This window comes from Dipodomys ordii, unplaced genomic scaffold (assembly GCF_000151885.1).
Source record: "Dipodomys ordii isolate 6190 unplaced genomic scaffold, Dord_2.0 Scaffold113, whole genome shotgun sequence".
NCBI classification, from domain to species: Eukaryota; Metazoa; Chordata; class Mammalia; order Rodentia; family Heteromyidae; genus Dipodomys; species Dipodomys ordii.
The window spans coordinates 5,471,311-5,493,146 of NW_012267329.1; the positions used below are offsets into that span (position 1 = coordinate 5,471,311).

General features: G+C 41.8%; 1 protein-coding gene across 1 annotated transcript in view; it reads right to left on the minus strand.

Annotated features, from left to right (window-relative positions):
* Olfml1 (olfactomedin-like 1) overlaps window positions 1-7,834 on the minus strand; it is a 40,568-nt gene extending 32,734 nt beyond the window's left edge. The window contains exons 1-2 of the mRNA XM_013028719.1: window positions 7,389-7,834; window positions 3,649-3,937 (exon numbers count right to left, since the gene is read on the minus strand). Coding sequence (XP_012884173.1) covers window positions 3,649-3,937; window positions 7,389-7,517 — 418 coding nt within the window. The 5' untranslated portion in view covers window positions 7,518-7,834. The remainder of the gene's footprint in view (window positions 1-3,648; window positions 3,938-7,388) is intronic.
* Between the last annotated feature and the right edge of the window lie 14,002 nt (window positions 7,835-21,836).

Sequence of the window (21,836 nt, forward strand, 5' to 3'; positions counted from 1 at the left end):
AAAGCCGGAAGTGGCGCTGTGGCTCAAGTGGTAGAGCGCTAGCCTTGAGCTGAAGAGCTGAGGGACAGCACCCAGGCCCAGAGTTCGGGCCCCACAACCCGGACCCAAAAAAAAAAAAAAAAGAAACACAGTCTAACAAAAGGTAAGAGTTGTTTAATTCAACTGGGTGAGGGTGACTTCTAGTAACTTGTATGCGCCCTTGCAATAAAAGAGCTAGACTAAAACAGGAAAGGAAATAAAATCGCTATAATAATGGCTTGTTTTGATTGCCTTGAGTATTTTTCTACAAACGCGATTTGCAAGTTTAAAAGAGGTTAATACTTTTTATCCACACAAGAATGTGGCCCTTGGAATCTTCCACAGACTTCCGTAGGATAAATTCTCCATCTAGATTCCTGAGTCCATGGTGCCTTGTGAGAAATTGGCAAGTACAGTGCAAAATTTATTTCAGTACCAAGGACTTGGAATTATTTTCTAAATGTAAGGTAGATTGTACTTAAATAACTTTCCCTTACTTGCATTCTAAATTGTGTATTTCACTTACTTGTGTTCTAAGTTCTGTAATTGGAATAATTTTAGTAAGCCAAAGATGGAAGCTGGGAAGACTAGACTCTTCTAGAAAGAAGGCAGATTCTGATGATTACTACCAGACAGAAGCACTGTGGCAGGCAGAAGTCCAAAACTGGACCCCAAGATTTCCCACTCCTCCCATATACATATACATAACATATACCATATCCCATAAACATAGCAACATACTTATTTCCCCACTTCCTGGAGTGGGGGCAGGACCTGGGCATGTGGGAGAACAATAATACTTTGTCATTGCAAGACAAAGTTGCAGTTCATATGTTATATTACAAAGGTGCACGGGTTTTACAGATATGGAAAAGGTTCTAAGTCAGTTCCTTTTAAGTAAATCAAAAATAAGATTATGATTAGTAGGCCTTACATATTAATATCTCTTAAAAGAGTTACAAGCAGGGTGCTGGTAGCCTTTAATCCTAGCTACTCAAAGAGGCTGAGATCTAAGGATTATAGTTCAAAGCCAGCCTGGGCAGGAAAATATAGGAGGTTCTTATCTCCTATTAGTCACACACACACACACACACACACACAAAGGCCAGAAGCAGAGCTGTGGCTCAAGCTGTAGAGCACAATCCTTGCATGAAAAAGCTCAGAGCCAGAGCCATGCCCTGAGTTCAAGCCCCAGAACCAACACACACACACACACACACACACACACACACACACACAGAGTAGCTGTCCTCTCAGCCTTGAAGGAGCAACAGAAGTACTGTGATCTATTTATGGAGAAGAGAGGCGGGGACCTCAGTCCATATCTACAACCCAGGTATTGATTCCTGAAACGTTGGGTTTATAAACCTATATAGAATTAATAAACCTGTGTAGAATTATAGCTATAAAATCTGTGGTAGATTGGTATATAGCATTAGAAAACTGACATCACAAATCATAAAAATGGTCAAAAGATATCAAAACAACACTATGAAAGCAGAAAACCATGCAAGAAGGGAAATAGGAAGCAATGCAGAACAATGGAGTTGAATAGGTGTTCTAAAACCTGGTCTCCACAGAGAGCTTCTGAGAACAATAGGTCAGGAGGAGGAGCAATCATAGGACTGGGATTGTTTATGTGTTTCACTTTCTTTAAACCCAGCCCTACCCGGCCTCTGTTCCCAGTGGTTCTTCTGTAAAAGAATTCTTCTGAAAGAATTTCTGCAGCTTTTTCATTCAAGGCCCTTGTTCTAGACTCCATGAATTTAGAAAGAAAGAGACCTGTATGTTTGTGGTATGGTTGAAGAAATCAAACATACACACACACACACAAATATGTGTGGTTAACTGTGTTAAACATTTATATGTATGTACATATATACCATATATCATTGTATATGTGTGAATATAAATTCTAAGTACCTGTGAAGAACTTGGGAGAAGCAGCAGCAGAGATTAGCAGGACCACTTTGTGAAGGACTCATCACAATAGAAAAAGATCAGGGGGATAGAATGAATATTTTTGCTGTTGATAACAACATAAACTTTCCCCACAGAATAATAGGATCCATGTTATGTGGTACAAGCTCTACCTGGCAGCTGTGGAGTAAGGAGCTGTGGATTAAAGCAGCAGTAAGGAAACCTGTCCAGGAGGCAGACATGCCCTGGACACTCCTCTGTCCCCATTGGACAGCACAGCCCATCCATTAGTGGAACATGGTGTGGGTTAGCTGAATCACAAAGGTACACCATCAAAGGACAGCTCCACAGCCTACAAGTATGGGATCAGCAGCTTCTGACCTAAGCCAAAACCAGGAAAACATTCTATACTCATCTCTTTCAGCTATACTTCAGTATTTTTTTAAATTTACTTTATTTCTTTAACTCAAGTCCTCACCACGGCTAGGCAAGTGCTCTACCACTTGAGCAACATGCCAAGCCCTATTCTTTAGTTTTAATGATTAGTTGGATCCCAAATCTCAATGGCTCTCAGATGTATCTGCCCTTCTCTGTCCTGTGACACTTCATGCTCACATCATCACTTGCCCAAATTACTGCAAGAAAAACTTCAATGGTGTCCTCTTTTCAATCTTGTCCTCTTCCTTCATATCACCACCCTGTTTAGCATAACTCGGTGGTTCATTGCAGTTTCTCCATAGTCAAGTTCAATCTCCTTAGCACAGTAAGCTAGTCTTTGATTATCTGGGTCCTTTTGAAATATCCAGCTTAGTGTTCCTACAACATTTGCCCTAGATGGCTTTCACTCAGCCGTATCTACAGCTCTGAAGACCCTCAGACCCTTCTTCTTATAATAACCTGTGAAGTTCTTAAAAGGATAACATTGAGAAGATGTATGAAACCCTTGAAGCAATGACGGCTCTCAGCTTGTGTCTTATTTCCCTGATGATGGAGTTTCATGAATATGGGGTAGGCATCATTAGCATAGGAATAGAGTCTCCCTTGTTGCCCTGAAGCCATTTCAGAATTTAGACTGAGATGGGAACCTTGCCTCCCTCTTTGTTTTCATGAAATGGACTCACAAAGAAAATTGTTCTTTTCATTTTTTGTTTACCGCTTTATACACTTTATTATGATTCAAGCTACTAGACATTCTTAATGGCTTCAAAGTGATTCTGATTGGCACAAGATTGGAGACAAATCCCTTGAGTCTCACCAGCCCAAACAGCACATGCATAATAACTCATACATAAGCAGTCCCCAGCCCTGAAGGGTAGCTATGGCCATGTCCAGTTTGTGGCTGTTCTGTAGTACAGAAGGCCCAGGGCTTTGGATATGGAAGAATTCACCTGCCACACTCTCCTTGGTAGGATCTAGGACCAGACCACATACACTCATTAAGCCGAGGCCTGTGAGAAGTGACTACTAGACTATTTCTGGTACTGTAGCCCTAACCTTCTGTGGAGTCTACAGAAACACCACTCTGTGAAAGGAAAAGCTACTTCCTGAGAATGAAGTTCCCTCTGAAATTGTTCCTAGCACAATCTGATCTTCCAGTGCATACACAGAAAAGAGCACACATCCAATTCTCATTCCTTCCCTCATCTTACACCCTAACTACACCGTTCTAGGTGTGGTTCTAGAAGGGGTAGAAAAAGAGGCCATTCTTACTTGCATTGAGCAGAGTTCGGACCTTTTGGTCTTCTTCAGCTTCCTGAAGGAGCTTTTCTGCCAGGGTCTTTTCTTCTGACTCTATGCATATGTCAGATTCTCGAAGATATTCCAGGTAGTCAATCTCCCGTTGGGCCCGTTCCACTCTCATCGCCAGATTATTTACTGCACTCTTATAATCACTGGTGTCCATCTGGCATCTCCCCAGCATAATCGATATGTTTTTTGAGAATTCTCGAAAGTCTTGAATGTATGCTCTTGTTGCTTGAGTACATTTTTCCAGTCCTTGCTTCAGGCAGAAAATAAATAACCGAATTATTGATAGTTATTTAAATTCCCCAAACAACAAAATAGCTATCATTCCTAGAAAAGGATTACTCAAAAAAAACAAACAAACAAATAATCAGAAAGGTGATCTGGGTGAAGTGTCTCACACTTATAATTCCAGTTACTCAGGAGGTAGGAATCAGGAGAATCAGCTACAAGGAGTGGGGGAAGTTAGTGAAATCTTCCACCTCAATCATGAGGCATGGTGGCTCATGTCTGTGATTCTAACTACACTAGAGGTCATAGGTAGGAGGATCATGATCTGAGGCTGGCTTGCCTGTAGTAAAAATGTGAGACCTTATCAGAAATATAATGATAACAAAAAAAAGAGGACTGAGGATATAGCTCAAGAGGTATAGCACCTGCTTAGTAGAAAGGAGGCATAGAATTTAAAATACTACAAGAGCTAAAAATAAATAAGAAAAATCATCCATAATCTAAAGTTATAGCTATTTTTGCTAATTTAATATAAAAATTTAAGTTTTCTCATGTTCTTAGTAAAACATACACATAATTTTACTATATGTTTTATAATATATTTAATGTACAACTTAAATATTTTGGACATATTTTATTATTAATTGATACGTATCTTTACCATAATTTTACATTGGTCATGTCTGACAAATGAAAGATGCATATATTTATAGTGCACAATATGTTGAATGGATGCATACATTATGGGCTGGCTAAGTCAAGCCAATTGAAATATATGTTACTGCCCACACACTAAATTTTTTTGTGGTAAAACATTTACAGCTTACACTCTTAATTTTCATGTATACAGTATAAGCTTACCAACTAGTCAACCTGCTGATAATAGATCATTTGAACTTATTCTTTATATCTAATTGAAATTTCATGTCTTTTGACCAACATTGCTCCTACTCTTCAGCCTATAATCACCATCTTTCTACTCTGTTACTGTGAGTTCAACATTTTTAGATTCAACAGGCAAGTAAAATCATTCCATGTTTGTCTTCTTGTGGCTAGATTATTATACTTAACACAATGTCCTCCAAGTTTATCTATAGGTTTGCGTGCCCTTTATTTAAAAGGCTGAATGGTATTCCATTGTATGGTATTGTGAGAGCCCCCAAATCCAAGCTGTGAGACCCTAAAAGGATTGGGAGTTTGGAATGCCTTCTCCCAAAACGCTCTTGGAACGCTGAGAGTATCTTGGAAAGGTCAATCAGTCCTGAAACTCAGATTCTACCATAAACTGTGTGGAAGCCTAGGGTAGACTCAAGTTTATGCAAATTGAAGGCTGTTTACTGTTTAGCTCTCCTTCCCAGAACAAGGTCACCTACCATTTGTATACACAACATTGTCACAATTTGACATTTGTACCTTACTTCCTTATACCAGACCAATTAAAACCTTGGTTAATGGAACCTTGGGATCTGTTGCCAGCAGAAGGCTACAGGTCCCCTGGTACCCCAAACCTCAGTTCCACCTTCCAGTCTCCATTATTATGTTGCTCCAGGTCGAGGCAGATTAAGGAGCATGTGGTTGGTTACGACACAATATTCCATTATTTTTTGTTATGCTCTTTTAGGTAGATATTTATATAGTTCTCCATTTCTTGTCACACAAACAATGCCAACAAAAAAAAAGAAAACCCACAAAAAACAAACCAACATATTGACATTTTGAAGCACTCAATGGGTTATTTCCTTAGGATGGAGTTCAGAAGTGAGCTCCATTCTCTAGCACAAGGCTTAGCTCACAGTGGTATTCAGCAAATACTTGTTGATTGAAAGAAGACATTAATGGAAATGGGATTGCTGAGTCAAAGAGCATGTATACTGAAATCCTCTCTTGGCATGGTTTACAAATGTTTTTCTGGAAAAGTTATACTCTGAACATCAGTATGTAAGATGCTCCATTTTGGAAAGAGAGGAGAGGATGAAAGAAGGAGGAGGAGGAGGGAGAGGATGAGGAGGAGGAGGAGGAAAGAAAGAAGAAGAAAGAGGAGGAAGAGGGAAATTGGAGGAGGAGGAGTAGAGGAATTGGAAGATGAAGGGAGGAAAGAGGAGGGGAGAGAAGAAAAAAGAGAGGGGTAAGGGCAAGAGGACAGGGGGAGAGAGAGAGAGATTACAAACACTTCTCTAAACCTGTATCTTCTTTTTGTGCCTTCTAGCACAAAAATTGTATTGCTTAGTTGTTAACTATCTGCAGTTAACAACAGTACAAATGATCCAGGACTTGTCTTTACCTGCAGGTTAGGACCAGAGTGGGAAGATCTATACAAATCATAATTTTATCTTCTTCCCAGTTCCACTTGGTGCTATGAGTATTAGTCTATGATTCTCTTGCCTGTAGAAAAACTCTTTTAAGTATTGAAAGACAGCACACAGAGGGATTTGACTGGCTGTCACCAAGAGCAAAGTTGGTAGTGAAGGCTGAACATAATCTTAGCATGTTAAGTAGGTAATATTGGGACTTTCCAAGGAAGGAGCAAGTGAAGCAGACATTGGCCTGAGTGCTCTTCATCCACACCTCCAGGCCTCTTCTGTTAGATATAATTTTAGAAAATCATTTGCACTTCTCTGTTGAATTATTTAACCTTAATTATAATTAAACAACCAAGTAACTTGGGACTGGAAGATTTTATTTTCAAGAAAAATACTGAAAATTAGTGCCAATTGATAAAACAGTATATCAATTTAACTTGCACACCAGCAAAACATTAAGTAATAAAATGGTGAAATTCAACACCAGGGTGTGGCCAAAGGCCAGGACAGAGAGTTATATTTGTCCCAGTCGGCCCTAGAAAAACATTAAGTTTTGCCTATTTTAATAAAGTGGAACCCCAAATGTTTTCTGTTTAAAATTGTTGAAATCTGCTCATTTCAATTTTTGTCCTCTTAAAGAAAAAAAACAAGACTTAGGCTATCAAGACTTTACAATGATCTAATCATTTGTTGTAACAAGATTAAAAAGTTAACATCTGTGACTATCTTAATATAGTACAACATGAAAAAAGTGATCAAAATATTCTCTATAAATTTTCCTTAAAAAAATGAACTAGTGCATTTTAGAGGCCCAATGATTTGGACAGTTACTTACCATGCCAGGCAATGTTCTAAGTATACATGAAATACCGCCCAAATTCTCAGGGTGTGAATCTCTTTATTATCTTCAGAATAATCTTGAAAGGAAAATTCTATAAAATCTGCCAGGTCAGCATAATTCTGAATCTATGTGCGAGGCCTAGGACTGGAGCAGACTGAGTAGTCCATGACCTAAACAGATAGACCACTGTGCACATTTGTAAGTGTGATTTCAGCTAAGGATTTAACATTTCCTACTTGGAAAACATGCATCTTCGTAGTCAGGGAAGTATGGGTAAAAATGAGACCAGTCCCAAGAGGCTTGTTCCCTGTCTAAGACTTATAGTCACCACCTACCTCCAAGACCTGAAAGCGCTGGTAGATGTAATGCACCATGGCCGGGTCCTGTGCACGCTGTGGTGGAGGTAGAAATGCTGCCAGGGACAGAACCAGCACTGCAGAAGTTCCCGGAAGAGCCACCATCATGCTGCAGACTCCCCAGGAGTGGAATTTCTCAAAGAAGACTCAAGGGTCCAGGGGGTAGTCTGTTTTCTAGCCGCTGCTGAGGCAAATCCTTGAAGAACAATGTTTTGGTACAGCAGGAGAGCAATGTCTGCTTGTTATTCCCACCCAATGTATGATCTCAGTGATCAAGTCCAGCTGTTAGCAAGTCTGTCCCTGGAGGCCTTACAGGCTCACTTGGTACAGAGAGCTCTCTGGGTCTGACATCTGCTGCCCTCACCTTTGACATATGCGGACCCTCTCCGACACTACTGGTTGCAGGCTGCTTCCTGGGTCGGGGGTATGTGGATGGAGGAAGGGGGGGGGGCTGTTTTCTCTCCTCCCCTCCTCCAGCTGTGTCCTTTTACTTTTGGATTCTTCCTCTCCAGTAGACTCTGCAGTCCAATCACAGGCCTGACTCAACACAACCCACCCCCAACTTCTCAGAGTTGGAATCACAGTTCAGTTTCCGGCAAATTTTCCCAGGATCCTTTTCCCAGCAGTTCAGTTGAGAGACCCCACCTCTCCTCCAGACTTCCTTTGCATTCCTGAAACTCTTAAAGGCATAGCAAGGAAAAGTGCACACAGGCCCACCCCTGTCTCTGATAAGCAAGTGCTCAGAGCTACATTGCTGTATGGACTAGAGGTATACCAGGCTACAGGTCTGGCTGCCCAGCCTAGCAGCTGAAAAACCTCCAGAATTGTCCTCCAAAGATTTTTCTGTGGAACAATAATTCTTAATAGAGTGATACTTTCAGAGACAAATCACCAGGAAATAAAATTCCTTGGCAGTCGTAACTTTTTCTTAATCACACATGTCAGAATTCCCCTTATTTTACATTATTTCTTTTTATTTTATTTTATGCCTGTACTAGGGCTTGGGATTCAGGGCCTCTTGTTCTTGCTTGGCTTTTTCACTCAAGGCTGGTACTCTACCACTTGAGCCATACCTCCACTTTCAGATTTTTTTTGCTAGTTAATTGGCAATAAAAGTCTCACACAGTTTTCTACTCTGACTGGCTTTGCTGTGATCCTCAGATATCAGCCTCCTAAGTAGCTAGTATTACAGGCCTGAGCCACCAGCACCTGGCCAGAATTCCTTTTCTGTATGTATGTATGTATTCATGTACATATGTATCTGTGTATCTATTATCTACCTATCTATTATCTATCTATCTATCTACCTATCTATAGCAATGGAGTTCAGTAAAAGGTAAATCATTAAATCATCCTTTGAGAAATTCATAATATCTTCCAACCTTATATTTGCTCTCTGGATTTCTGCTGAATGTGGCCCTCTTCTTTCAGGGCAGTCCCAGGACTACCCATAGAGGGGGGAAAGGGGGCCATCTATAAGATGTGTAAAGATTTTGGGCAAGGAATCAGAAGATTTGGGGTGCACTTGATCCCTGCAAGCAATGCTAAAAGAACAAGAGCTTCCACTGGTGGTTCATGAATGTCTTGTCCTCAGTACATGTTTTCCTCTAACCCATTTCCACATGCCTTCAGCCTGTTTCTCACCAGCCTCCCTGGTAAAGTCCAAAACAATAGCTCCTCATTCTTAATTCCTCTTATTTCCAACCACCATTTTTTAATGCTTCTTAAATGAGTTGACTTCAGCTGACCTCTTCTACTAAATTCTTATTTAAAAATTCTGCCTGTCTCAGGCTCCTTCTCTAAAATTTCTCATGCTTGACATTTGCAAATAGAGTTCCTCAGGTCCTAACTTTGAACTACGATGGGAAAGGACCAGAGGAGAAAGATTCTGATTGTATCATTACTAACATTTGGGTGGTATCATTGTGGGTAAGCCTATCACTGGCTTTCTGTAACATACTTACATTATTTCTACAATAAAATGCATATTTGATACTAATCACTAAATCACTTAACAGGGGACAAACATGGTGACTCATGCCTGTAAATCCCAGAAGTCAGATATTGGAAAGATTAACGGTCAAAGACAATCTTGTTAAAAGTTAGTGAAAATTCATCTCAACCAACAAACGTGGTGTGGTGGTACACGTTTGTAATCTAGCTACACAGGAGGCAAGACTGGCCCCAGATAAAAACACAAGACCCTGGGGCTGGGAAGATGGCTCAGAGGTAGAGCGCGTGCCTTGCAAGTCTGAGGCCCTGGGTTCAATTCCTCAACACCCACATAAGCAAAAAGAAAAAAGCCGGAAGTGGTGCTGTGGCTCAAGTGGTAGAGTGCTAGCCTTGAGCTGAAGAGCTGAGGGACAGCACCCAGGCCCAGAGTTCAGGCCCCACAACCGGACCAAAAAAAAAAACAAAACACACAAGACCCCCTCCAAATAGATAACTAAAATCAGTTGGTGGGTATAGCATCTGCCTAGGAAGCAAGAGGCCCTGGATCAAACCCCAATACTACCCAAAACAAAACAAAAATCATGGTTGGTATAGAGGGAATGTATTTAGGGGTCTCAGTTTCACACATTCTCAGGGTGCTTCCAGGGCTGGACCTTGTCTCTCTGGTTGAACATGGCTTATCCTGAGGAGAGACTTCCTTCTCTTCCTGGCGGCAATTCAGCCATGCCATTCTCTCTGTGGCCCTCAGCAGAGAAATTGTCCTCAGGGACAATCTTGCCTCTGACTGACCACACCTGGTCCTCGTTGGAGAACAGCATGTAACCCCAAACAAAAGGCAAATCCACAGCTACCTCTAACCCATTAGGGCTGATGAGCCAGGGGACAGACCCAGAGTGAAACCCTCATATTCTTGTAATTAGAGGCATCATCAAAAAAAGACAAACTCACTCTGGAGATAGTCCACACTTTGACCGACACACGCTACCAGCAGTGGTCATCTGGACTCAGAGCCCTCCTACTCAATGGGTGTTGTGTGGGTGAGGATGGGAAAATGGATGGCCTACAGAACTATAGCCAGCACTGAAGTAAAACCATTCTCTTTGCTCTGATATTTTCCTCCCATGCAATCTCTGGCCTTAACAACCACTCTAAGCTCATTAAAGAGGACAGAGGCTGAGCCCACTGACTCCTTCTTCTTTTCAAGTGTTTGAGTTCTCTGCTTTCCTGCCTCAGTCTCCCAAGAAGGGAAGCATTTAGACACGTCTGCTATTTTCTCAATGTAAACAGATTCAGGTACTAGCTGATGGCCTTCCCTGAGAGACCAACCTGTCAGCTTCCTGATGCCCACCTTACCCACACCTCCAGCTCCTTGTACGACTCTTTCCCACCTTTGTCACTGGTGGCTCCTTTTGCCACTGTATCCCCTTATTAACTGACCATTTGGCTACGGAGCTTTCTCTGTTCCCAGCATTTTCTACTCGACTGAGAGATGCTGGCCAGGTCTAAAGAAGTCTGACAGGGGAAGCCTCTACCTTGTTAGTGGAGAGCCCAATCTAACAGAATCCCACCTGGGATACTGGATCTCATCATTTAGAAATGAACAGGAATTTTTTTTCCTTTTCTTTTCCCCTAGCTTTTACTTACCACTTCTGCTCCATCCCCACCCACATAATAGCTATTTGCTTGAATGTCATCCTCAGATCTTTCTGCCTTTTACAAGTAATTTCATTGTTTCCTGCATGAGTGATTGGCGCGGTCTCTAATTCCCCATGTTCATCTCTAGATAAAGCACTGGCTGATTTTATGCCAACGTAAAAGCTTTTTACACTATGACCTCAGTGGACCTTTCTTACTTCAGCTCTTACCATTATCCACATTCATCCTCCACAGAAGCACAGCTAATTGTCCCCAAACTCCCCCATGAACTTCAACATTGTGACAACTGTGTAGAGCTCCTATAGCCTAGAATCTCTCTTCCTTTTTAACTAGTGAATTCCCACTTAGCCTTCTGGTTTCCTATCAAGTTTTGCACACTCCCCAAGCAAATTAGCCCCCTCTCTGTTCTAAAACACATTGACATCTACTCTGGACACTGTTTCGGACAGGTGTGGACTGGCACCTCTGTGGCAGTGGTGTGGGACATGGAAGAGAAAAAAAGTAGCAGTCTTATGGGCCAAACTATGTCCCTAGATTGTTATGTTGAAGCATTAATCTCCATGACCTCAGAGTGTGACTGGATTTGTAGTCAGGTTTGTGATCATGTAAAAATGAGGCCCTGAGGTGGATTCTGACTCAATCTGAGTGAATTACCTATGAAAATAGGAAATATGAACACACAGCAGGGGCATCTACATGGAGAAGAGACAATGCATGTGAGGCCACAGTAAGAAGATGGCCCTCTGCCACCTGACAGACCTCTGAGGAAACCAAACTTGACACTTTGATTGAAAACTTATAGCCTCTAAAAGTAGCCTCTAAAAATAGCCTAGGCTATTTGTTTTGGAATCCTGAACACCCTTCCAGAAGCACTCACTGAGTTGTAAATGGATGTAGTGTGGGAAGAAAACACACAGAAGTCCCAGTGGTATGTGAGTTTTCTTGACCAGAAATGAGTTGACAAGGGGATTTTTGGGATGACACACTGATGAGTTCTAAGTCCAGGTCTACGTTTTGAGCCAAAGGAAAATATCAAAGAAACAACAACAACAACAAGCCCTCTTTCTACCTGCCAACTGGACATTAGCACCTTGAATTTGAAATAAACATCACAGGCTGGGACTATTCTCCTTTGTTTCTCTACTCAAACTTCCTCTGAGTTATTTTTTTTCCTCTCGAACAACAGTATCATCTTTTACTTAAATAAGTAGAATTGTAGAAGCTCCACTCTAGATTCTCTAATTTATCCCCATGTTCAGTCACCAAGACATAAATTTTAGTAAATAGCTATATATGAAATAGGTCTCCTTTTCTATTAGCCTGTTAATTCTTCATTTAGGGCTTCTTTTCTCCTTTCTTTTAATCATATAACAGATACTCAGGTATTTGCTATGTCTCTGGTACTGGATTATGTCCTAGGGACAAAAATGATAGATAGAGTAGGTAGATTTCTTCTCCTCCTAGAAGATATAGGCTAGTAGCGTAGATAATCCTATGGGTATAATTATAATACACTGTAATTATTCTAATTGTGCAATCACAGGTGTCATACTAAGTCCCACCCCTCATGGAGGCGGGACCTCTGAGCTCAGTAAATGAGAGATGACTTCTCAAAGGAATTGCACCCCCACTGCTGAGACTTGAAAGATGAATAGGCATTAACTCAATAAAAAAGGGTAATGTAAAAAAGTGAAAAATGTTACAGGCAGAAGCAATGGCCTGTGCAAAGCCCCATAAAGTAGAGACAGCTTAGAGCTCAAGAAGCTGATAAAAAGTTACTTCTGAAATATGTACGGGGCTAGATTGTGCTGTAGGTTAGATTTCCCAGACAACGGACTCTAAGACTAATTTGCATGCAAGATGTTTCTGGGCTGTGTTTTCTGGAGCAATGCCTGTGAGGGAATAAAGGATGTAGACTGGCTCAAGAAAAAAGCCAAATTACAATGCTGTGGTAACACCGGCTCCCATCAATCCCAGAAGAAACTCTGAAGCTTCAAGGGCCCCAAATTCAGGCCAGATGTCCAGACTCTGGCACTCCTACGTCAAGCCTTCATTGAATCAGGACCACTCTGAAGGAGCAAGCATATATGAAGATATATGATGTTCAGTGAAGTAGCTTGCTTTGGCTGAGGAAATTTCTGGAGAGGGACTCGGCTGTTGAATTGTTAGTGGGAATAAAAGAGTAGATTAGTCAGGACCAATGGACACTGGACAGCATCTTAGCCTGGAAAGTAGAAACCTTATGCAGAAGAGGGGTCATTTCAACACATCTTGCCTCTGCTTCTCTCTAGTCCTTTCTGGTTTCAATATCTTTCCCACAACCCTCTCAGAGGTAGAGAATTTACAGACAGGACTTGATTAGGAAGTAACAACAAATTAGAATGTTGTGGGACTAGACTGATAAAAAAATCACTTTTCAAAAAACCTAATTATAATAGGGGCAGCCAATCAGTTCTCATCAGAATATAAAAACCCCTACATTCAGAGCAACCAAAGGACATAAACACATATGCAGAGCAGTAGAAGCCTTCAAGGGTCTGAATAAAGTTCTTTACACATACCCTCTGTTATTCATTATCTTCATTTGAGTTCCTTGGACAAGATTCTGAGAAGCTATAGCAGTCAGCAAGGGAACTGCAGTACTGGCAGGGATTGCCTGCTGCTGAGCGGTAGCAGTTAACAGGTATTACCTGCTACAAGGTAGTGGTCTCTGCAGGCTGTGGAGACAGGATAAACAGCAGAAGAAATCCATAGCAGCAACATGTCCACAGCCATGGAATGAGTGTCCTTGTCCTGAAGGGTAAATTGGGGCATATACCAAACCATGCTCTTCAGAAGGATATGGAGAGGATAGACTTTGCCAAGTTTGTAGAGCATGCTAAACATTTAGGCATTATGGTTAAGAAAACAAAAGAATTTCGAATGGGTAATATAAGTAGATTTGTATTATAGAGAAATCTCTGGAGGCTAGATTGTTCAAAACTGCACATGTATTAAGAGATTGTTATAGTCTCCCAGTGGAGAGAGACCATGAAAGCCAGGATAGTGGAGAAGTAGAGTAGTAATGGGAAAGTCAAATAAAGGCCTTCGAAAAACATTCAGCATGTAGAATTGCCTGAACTTGGTTGCTAATTGTATGAAGGGCAGAACAAGGAGGAGTCAGGTTGATGGTCATTCTCCATTCTAACCTCCTAGCTCTCATCCACACTGTAGCCAGAGTGATGGGGGCCAGGGTGCAAATCTCATTTTGTCATTTTCGTGTTTAAAAGCCCCGATTGTCTGCCAGTTCTTTCCCAATAAAGTCTAAATTCCTCAAGCTCAAGGGAAATCTTCGCAAGTGAATCACATCTAAGCTAAGATCTGTATAGAAGTAGGCAAGGGAGGAGGGTTATGTGTGAGACACTTCCCCAGTGGGGGATATGCAAACACACAGCTCTTTAAATGTAGCCCTGGCTAGCAAGTCTGCTTCTCAGAATTGAGCACGTTTCTTCTGGATTGTGCCTGTCTGCCATATGTCTCCCAACCATTCTTGGAACCTTGCTTGGGCACCACACCCTTCCTGGACTAACTTCTTTCCTCTTAGTCTATGCCTAGAATTGGCTATCTAAATCATACTCATGCTCACCTAACAGTAAGGACACATCTCTAATGACCTCTTCGAAAGGCACATGGGCACTTACATGGTTGCACAGGAGTGCCTTCATTCCATTATGGCAGCCTGCTTGATGAATTCTAGTGTAGACTCTAAATCTTACGATATTTTTGTGATCATCAGTGCCCTCTGGTCCTTCGCCAGCTGGAGATATTTTAGGTAGGCTCACTATGGCTCAGCATACTCTACTATCTATGAAGACACAGTTTTGAAATGTGTCTTTTTTTTTTTTAGTCATGTGGTGCTGGGGAATGAGATAACACTCATAAATAATGTTTTCAAAAGTCATGAAGCTATTTTTTCCCCTCTGGAAAAATGTAAAACCTTTTTAACGCTTAAATATTTAAATGAAAAACTTAAAAGCATATTTGAAATTTGTGTGTGTGTGTGTGTGTGTGTGTGTGTGTGTGTGTGTGTATCTTGGTCCTGGGGCTTGAACTTAGGTCCTGAGCACCATACCTGAGCTTTTTTGCTCAAGGCTAGTATTCTACCACTTGGGCTGCAGTTCCACTTTCAGCTTTTTTGATTGTTAAATAGAGATAAGAACCTCACTAACTTTCCTGTCTGGTTTGGCTTCAAACCCCGATCTACAGATCTCAGGCTTCTGAGTTGCTAGCACAGGCATAAGCCACTGGGTTCCCAGCTCTTATTTGCTTTTTAAAGCCATTTGTTATTCTCCTAATAGTCTAAAGCTATATTTATGAATACCAGCTCTTGTATCACGGACAGGAAAGTTTCAGAGGGTATTGGGGTATGTAGAGATATCCAGCTGTTAATAAAATGACCTACTGCCTATACTGGTTCCCCTGAAGCCTGTGAAATTGCCTTATTGGGGATTAGGTTTACTTATTAGGATTCAGAAATTATTTGAGGCTGCCTTGTGTATTTTCTTTTTCTTTTTTTTCAAGTAAATATTTTTACAGTTACATGAGCAAGGTAATGAATACATTTCTTATCAAGCGTTGTTGCAAGCATTTATTCTATGTGTGTTTCTCCTGTGACCACAGCCTATTTCAATAACCCGTGCTGATCCCCCTTCTGTAACAGGATCTGATGTGGGACTTGCTCTCGCTCTCACTTTAGCAACCTTGACCATGGCCTTTGGACTCTGCCTTTCAGGCTCATGGGCCTGAGATCCCATTGGTGACCCATTGGTGATCCCATTGGCATGGGATCCTCCCAGACATTCCAGGGGCTCATGGGGATCTCCATATTCTCTCTCAGAACCCTCACTCTGCTTTGATTGCTGCCCCAATATTTCTTCATGCTCTACCAGGCCACACCTCATAGTTGCCCCCATGGAAAGAATAGAATCTTGATAGAGGGGATTGAGAAGTTTTTAGGGTTTGAGGATCACTCTGCCTCCTCTTAAGCTTTGAAGAATTATTATTTCCCAAATACTGAGCATATTTTAACCTTCACAAGTTCCCAGAGGCTCTTCTGCAAAAACAAACAACAACTACAACAACAAACTAAGGTATAGTGCTCAGGACCTGAGTTCAAGCCTCTGGACCAACATGTGCTCTCTCTCTCTCTCTCTCTCTCTCTCTCTCACACACACACACACACACACACACACACACAAGTAAATAACTTTGAAATATGCCCGTTAAGTTTTTAATTTAAATATTTAAGCTTAAAATGTTTTGAAACTTCCACAGGAAACTATTTTCCTTTTTACCTGTCTGCCTCCCTAGAGAGATGTATGAAAATAAATCTGAACCTATAAGCTATATAGTAAGGACTTTAAAGCAATAATACAATGCAGTCTACTTGGATGGAGGTGATTACACTGAGTAAAGGGCTTAGGTACCAAATTTACTGTTAAAAATATGCACAAGAGGAACACAACTGGAGTCCCATAGTAAAGAGTAAGAATGGTTTACCACGTGTCAAGTTATGGCTAGGTGTCTTTATTTAAGTCTTGAGCCAATGTGCTATTAAAATAAGAGGGCATAAAGGTCCTAGCTTCTGGGAGATTACCATTTATCAGAGAGGGAGAGAAGGCGGAAGGAGGGAGAATGGAGAGGGAAAGAGAGAGAGAAGAAGGGAAGGTGGCTCAGTGGTAGAATGCTTGCTTTGCATTCATGAGGCCCTGGGTTCGATTCCTCAGCACCACATAAGCAGAAAAAGCTGGAAGTGGTGCTGTGGCTCAAGTGGTAGAGCACTAGCCTTGAGCTGAAGAGCTGAGAGACAGTGCTCAGGCCCAGAGTTCAGGCAACATGACTGGCAAAAAAAAAAAAAGAAGAAGAAGAAGAAGAGGGAAAGAGGCAGGGAGGGAGAGAGGGAAGGAGAGAGGGAAAGAGAAACACAATAAAACAACACACGTGAGGGGTCAGGCTGTTTGCCCTTGAATCGGTGGTATTAAGGGGATTTTGAATGGCCTCCTTTCTTAACTACAGTAATGTTCTTCCAGATGTATCGATTTTCTTATTAGCTCGCAACTCCTGTCTTTTCTTTGGATTGTGTGGAGGAGATTGAGGTGAAAGTGGAGGAGCAGGCAGCGGGCTGTGGAATTTCACAGACTTAAATGCAGTTTTAGGATGGAATAAAAAGGAACAAATATGTTGTGGAATACATTTAAATTAGATATTCAGAAGAGGGGTTTTTTTTTTGACTGAGAAGTTTTGATAAGAAATTGTTAAGTTTGGTGAAGCAGTCAAAGCCAGCTTATATTTATTATTTATTCAGGTAAAGGAAGGCATTTGGGTGATCATTTTAAAACCAATTTATGTTAGAATATAGATAGTCACACGTCCAACAGATAGCTCCATGAAACTAATGAAACGGCAATCATATAAATGTGTGTGTGTGTGTGTGTGTGTGTGTGTGTGTGTGTGTGTTATGTCCGTCATTGGTATGTATCATTGTCAGGTGTACTTCTGTTTCCAACACCCTTTTCTCTGAGTCACCAACTCTCAGCATAGACTTCAATAACAGAAAGCCATGGACTTGGTGGTTTAAACAATAGTCATTTATTTCTCATGTTTTTGGGGTCTGGGAGGTAAAAGATCATGGTTCTGGTGATTTCAGTATCTGTCAAGAGCTCATTTCTTGCTTCTTACACAGCCAACTTCTTCCTGTGTCCTCCCATGGTAGACAGAGAGTACTTTTGTATCTTCTTCCATAAATACATGGATCACATTTTGTGAGCTGTATCCTCATAACTTCATCTAACCCTGAGTACATCCCAATTTGACCTCTAAATACCATTGCATTGCTGACACGGACATCAACATAAGAAGTTAAGGAATACAAATATTCAGTGCATGGCACCAGCCTTTCCATTTATCAATGACATCATTATTTATGATTGGAAACAATAGAAATGTTAAACCTCTGATCACCTCTGTGTGTGTGCTCGCGCACGCTTGTGCATGTATACATGTGTGCACATTAGTACTAGGGCTTGACTTCAGGGCCTCACACTCATTTGCTCATTTTCTTCACTCACAGTTGGTATTCTACTACTTGAATCACATCTCTACTTCCAGACTTTTTTACTAATTAATTAGAAATCACAGTCTCTTGCATTTATCCTCCCTGATTTTCTAAACTGCAATTCTCAGATTTCAGTCTCCTGAGTATCTAGGATTATAGGCATGCGCCACTGGTGACTGACTCTTTTTTACCTGCTTCCTTCAATCTGCTAGAGTTTATTCAGAGCACAGTCTCTCAGTTCTGGACCTTCATCCTCTAATGCCTGGTGCTGTTTCCTGCCTGACATGAATTACAGAACCTTGCCCTGATTTCTTCCAGCCCACAGGATGAAATGGCTGCTTGTCTAGCATCTCATTTGTGGAATAGCCTTGGTATGTTCTTTGAAATAAAAACCATATGTCCTGCAGTCCCTAGACCTCTCAGACCATTCATTGGTGATTATTCTGGTTTGACTTTTAACAACCACCTGTGCATGTTTCTTGAAGAAAATTCTCTCTGTAGGCCAAGTGTCTGGTCCTACCTGGCACTTGTTGAATGTTTAAAACATCAGGTGTAGCTGGCTGGGCTCAGGTGGTCCACACTTAGTCTGTTTCCTTTAGCACCTGGTAACCACATTTCTGCCAAGAGCTCCTGAAATCTACTCTCACATAAATTGTGGCTTAAGAGTGAGGGTGCACAGGCGGCAGGAAAGGGTCCACTGATGGGGATGGGACATGGATTAGTGACTTCAGGAAGTGTGGAAAGTGTGGCAAAAGACTTAATAGCTAGGAGCTGACATCTGATGGTCGCCTGTCAGGACTCCTTTAAAAGCAGGCCTCAAGGTCAGGGCTAGTTGGCATGTATGGAAATGCTGCTTCTGACACAGGCTCTGTGTCTCCCCAGGTAGGGCTTATCTTTGTCTCTGCTGGTTCCCTGATGAGATCTCTGTCCTATGTACATTTAGCTAGAATAGACTCCTAGGACTTAAAGCTAAGGACTGGCTATTGCCCCCAGAGACTGCCTCTTTGGGTGATTTCAGTTCAGTCTCCTACTCCTAAACATCAAGTCAATTTTTGTGCAAACTGTTTGGAGGCTTTAGCCACTAGAGGGCAGAGGCTTCTTATGAAGTCATCTGACTATCACCAAGATCTGAGTCCTTTTTAGATTTGAACGGGAATATAGTCTACCTAGGAATGCACACACAAATCCTCTTCCTTTACGCCTTCCTTCCTAAGTCAACCTGATTGATATTCTTGACCAAATGGATAGAAGAGATTGCTTTTCTTTTTCTAAACAAGTTGAGGTATGAACATAATTGCTCTTACAGTCAATAGAGCAGCAGGCTTTTGTACATCTCAATCCAGAGTACACAGGAGTTGGTGGGTGGGAAGCGCTGACTAGTATGAGCTGCACTGTTTGGAGGTGATTGTTTCTGACACCCCCAGGTACCTATGCCTTGATGCTATCAAGAGCATAGAGTTTAGTGGCTTGAGCTGAGGACAAATCCACCAGCTACCAGGGATAAAGATTTCTATCATAGCCCTAGGCAAGGGATTACAGGCCAGTGCTTAAATAAGTAGGCCACAGGAGGAGCAGAGCAGAGTCCTCCCTCCCCCAGCTCCTGGCTAGGAATCATCCATAAAGACTACCTTCCCTCTTCACCTCTCCTTCTACGGTTCTCTTTTGGCTGCTTCTCCTTCCCTCCTTCTAGCTTACTTTCTGGATCTTCAGGAGATGAGAGAATCTATTTGTATTTAAATCAGAATGGAATTTTTTCTGCTTAGAGAGTATAAATCTTGACTTTATGATCCACACTCAATATCACTGGTTATATTAACTGGGCTTTCTGGACACTCCCCAAATCAAATTCCTTTCAGATGACCAGCTAAAGATGAAAACACATTGAAGAGAGAACTGAAAATCAATGGAAAGGGTGGAGAGGCAGTTGATCTCCTGTAGCAATAAAAACCCCTCCTCCAGATCCAACCTGCACTTGGATTTCTGGCTAGCACATGGCTAAGATTGCATAGCCCCACCCCAGCTCTCTGGTTTTCTCAGCAACCGCACAGCCACTCCCCAGACTGAGGGTCACAGGGACACCAGAGAGGGCAGAGCACATATCAGGCCACTCCTTTCTCATGGGAGAAGACCCGGATTCCCGCAGTCTGTGTCTCTGTTTACCACACAGGCTGCATTCTTGTCCTTGCTCAGTGCCCCGTAGGTGAGTAGTCTCAAACCATCCATGTGAATGTTCGGCTGAAATGGCAGTTCTGACAAGACTACACATTCATGCTATAGTTTCTAACATCTTTTCAACCAATATGTCATGGCCCTGGAGAAGTAGGGGCATCTTTAGGGATACCTTTTCTAGCTGAAGGCTGGGGTTCTGGAGGTGTTATATAGACTTTTGCATAAAATGAGAGAGCTATGTGACTACAGATCATAGGTTTCTAAGAAGACACGTTTACCTGTACTAGGTATGCAGAGCCATGAAGCCTCACCTTATGTCTGTCATTCCCATGCATCCATTCTGTAAGACCCAGACACTCAGAGACAACAAGACTCTGCCTTGTTGCAAAGAGATGAACATGCCAAGTCTCCCAGCTCTGATAGGGCCATGCTCTGTTCAGTCCTTTTCCTTGGCCTGAGACAGACAGGAAGCCCTATGCCAATCTCTTGTGAGCTGTTCCTGCCCAATCATTGCATCAGCAATTGTGAGCTCAGATGTATAGAGTACTTTGGGGATGTCAAGCACTATGACTAGTGAGGAGTTCAGCCAAGAGAGAAAGTTCTTGGTAAGGGATCCTTAAGGAAGGAATTTCTGTTGTTTGAGCTTTTTGAGGACTGCTGAAATCCTTTTAAGCCTAGAAGAGCAAGAGCTAAGTACAGCCACAGGTGTGGTATTGCTTTTTCAGGTTTATCTGTGACCTCACTACACCAGGGATCGACATGGGTCTGGATTGGACCTCTGATGGGAGATGTTTCAAGGAAGCCAAAGTCTGGGAATTATAGGGTTGACCAGTAGCAAAGTAGATGCTCAGCATTCCCACAAGGTAAGGCTATCTCTAACCCAAACTCTGGTTAGATGTAACTGGCTTCAGTTCCTTTTGCATTTTCTGGGGGCCAACTGGTTCCTACCACTACTCCCTCCCACTAGAATCGGCCAAGTATTTATGGTTACAGTCCCAAACAGTGAGCTCATACACTAGGACAGTTTCAAGTTGTGGGTAGAAGTTTAATCTCCCTGCCTACTCCTTAACTTCTGTGTAATTACAGCTTCAAACCTGAAATCTACCTTTCTGAAACTAGTAATTTTTAGCTTGTTCCCTGGAGTCAAAGGTCATAAGTTGACGGTTGGAAGATGACTCTTTCTGCTTGTGTACACAACTTCCTCTGTAAGCACCGCTCTCTCCAGCGTAACAGAAGACCTGACACTCATAATAATTTCTTGAAATTTTCTTAACAAAGACCCAGAAACACAACAAATCAAAGAAAGGCTGGACAAATGGGATTGCATGAAGCTGCAGAGCTTCTGCATGGCAAAGAACATAGCTAGCAAGATCAATAGAAAGCCCACTAATTGGGAGAAGATCTTCATTAGCTGTACAACTGACAAGGGTCTCATATCTAAAATATACCTAGAACTCAAAAAATTAAATCCCCCAACAACAAATCCTCAAAGAAATAACTGCCTGATTAATAAGTGGGCTAAAGACTTAAAGGGAGACTACTCTGAAGAGGAAATA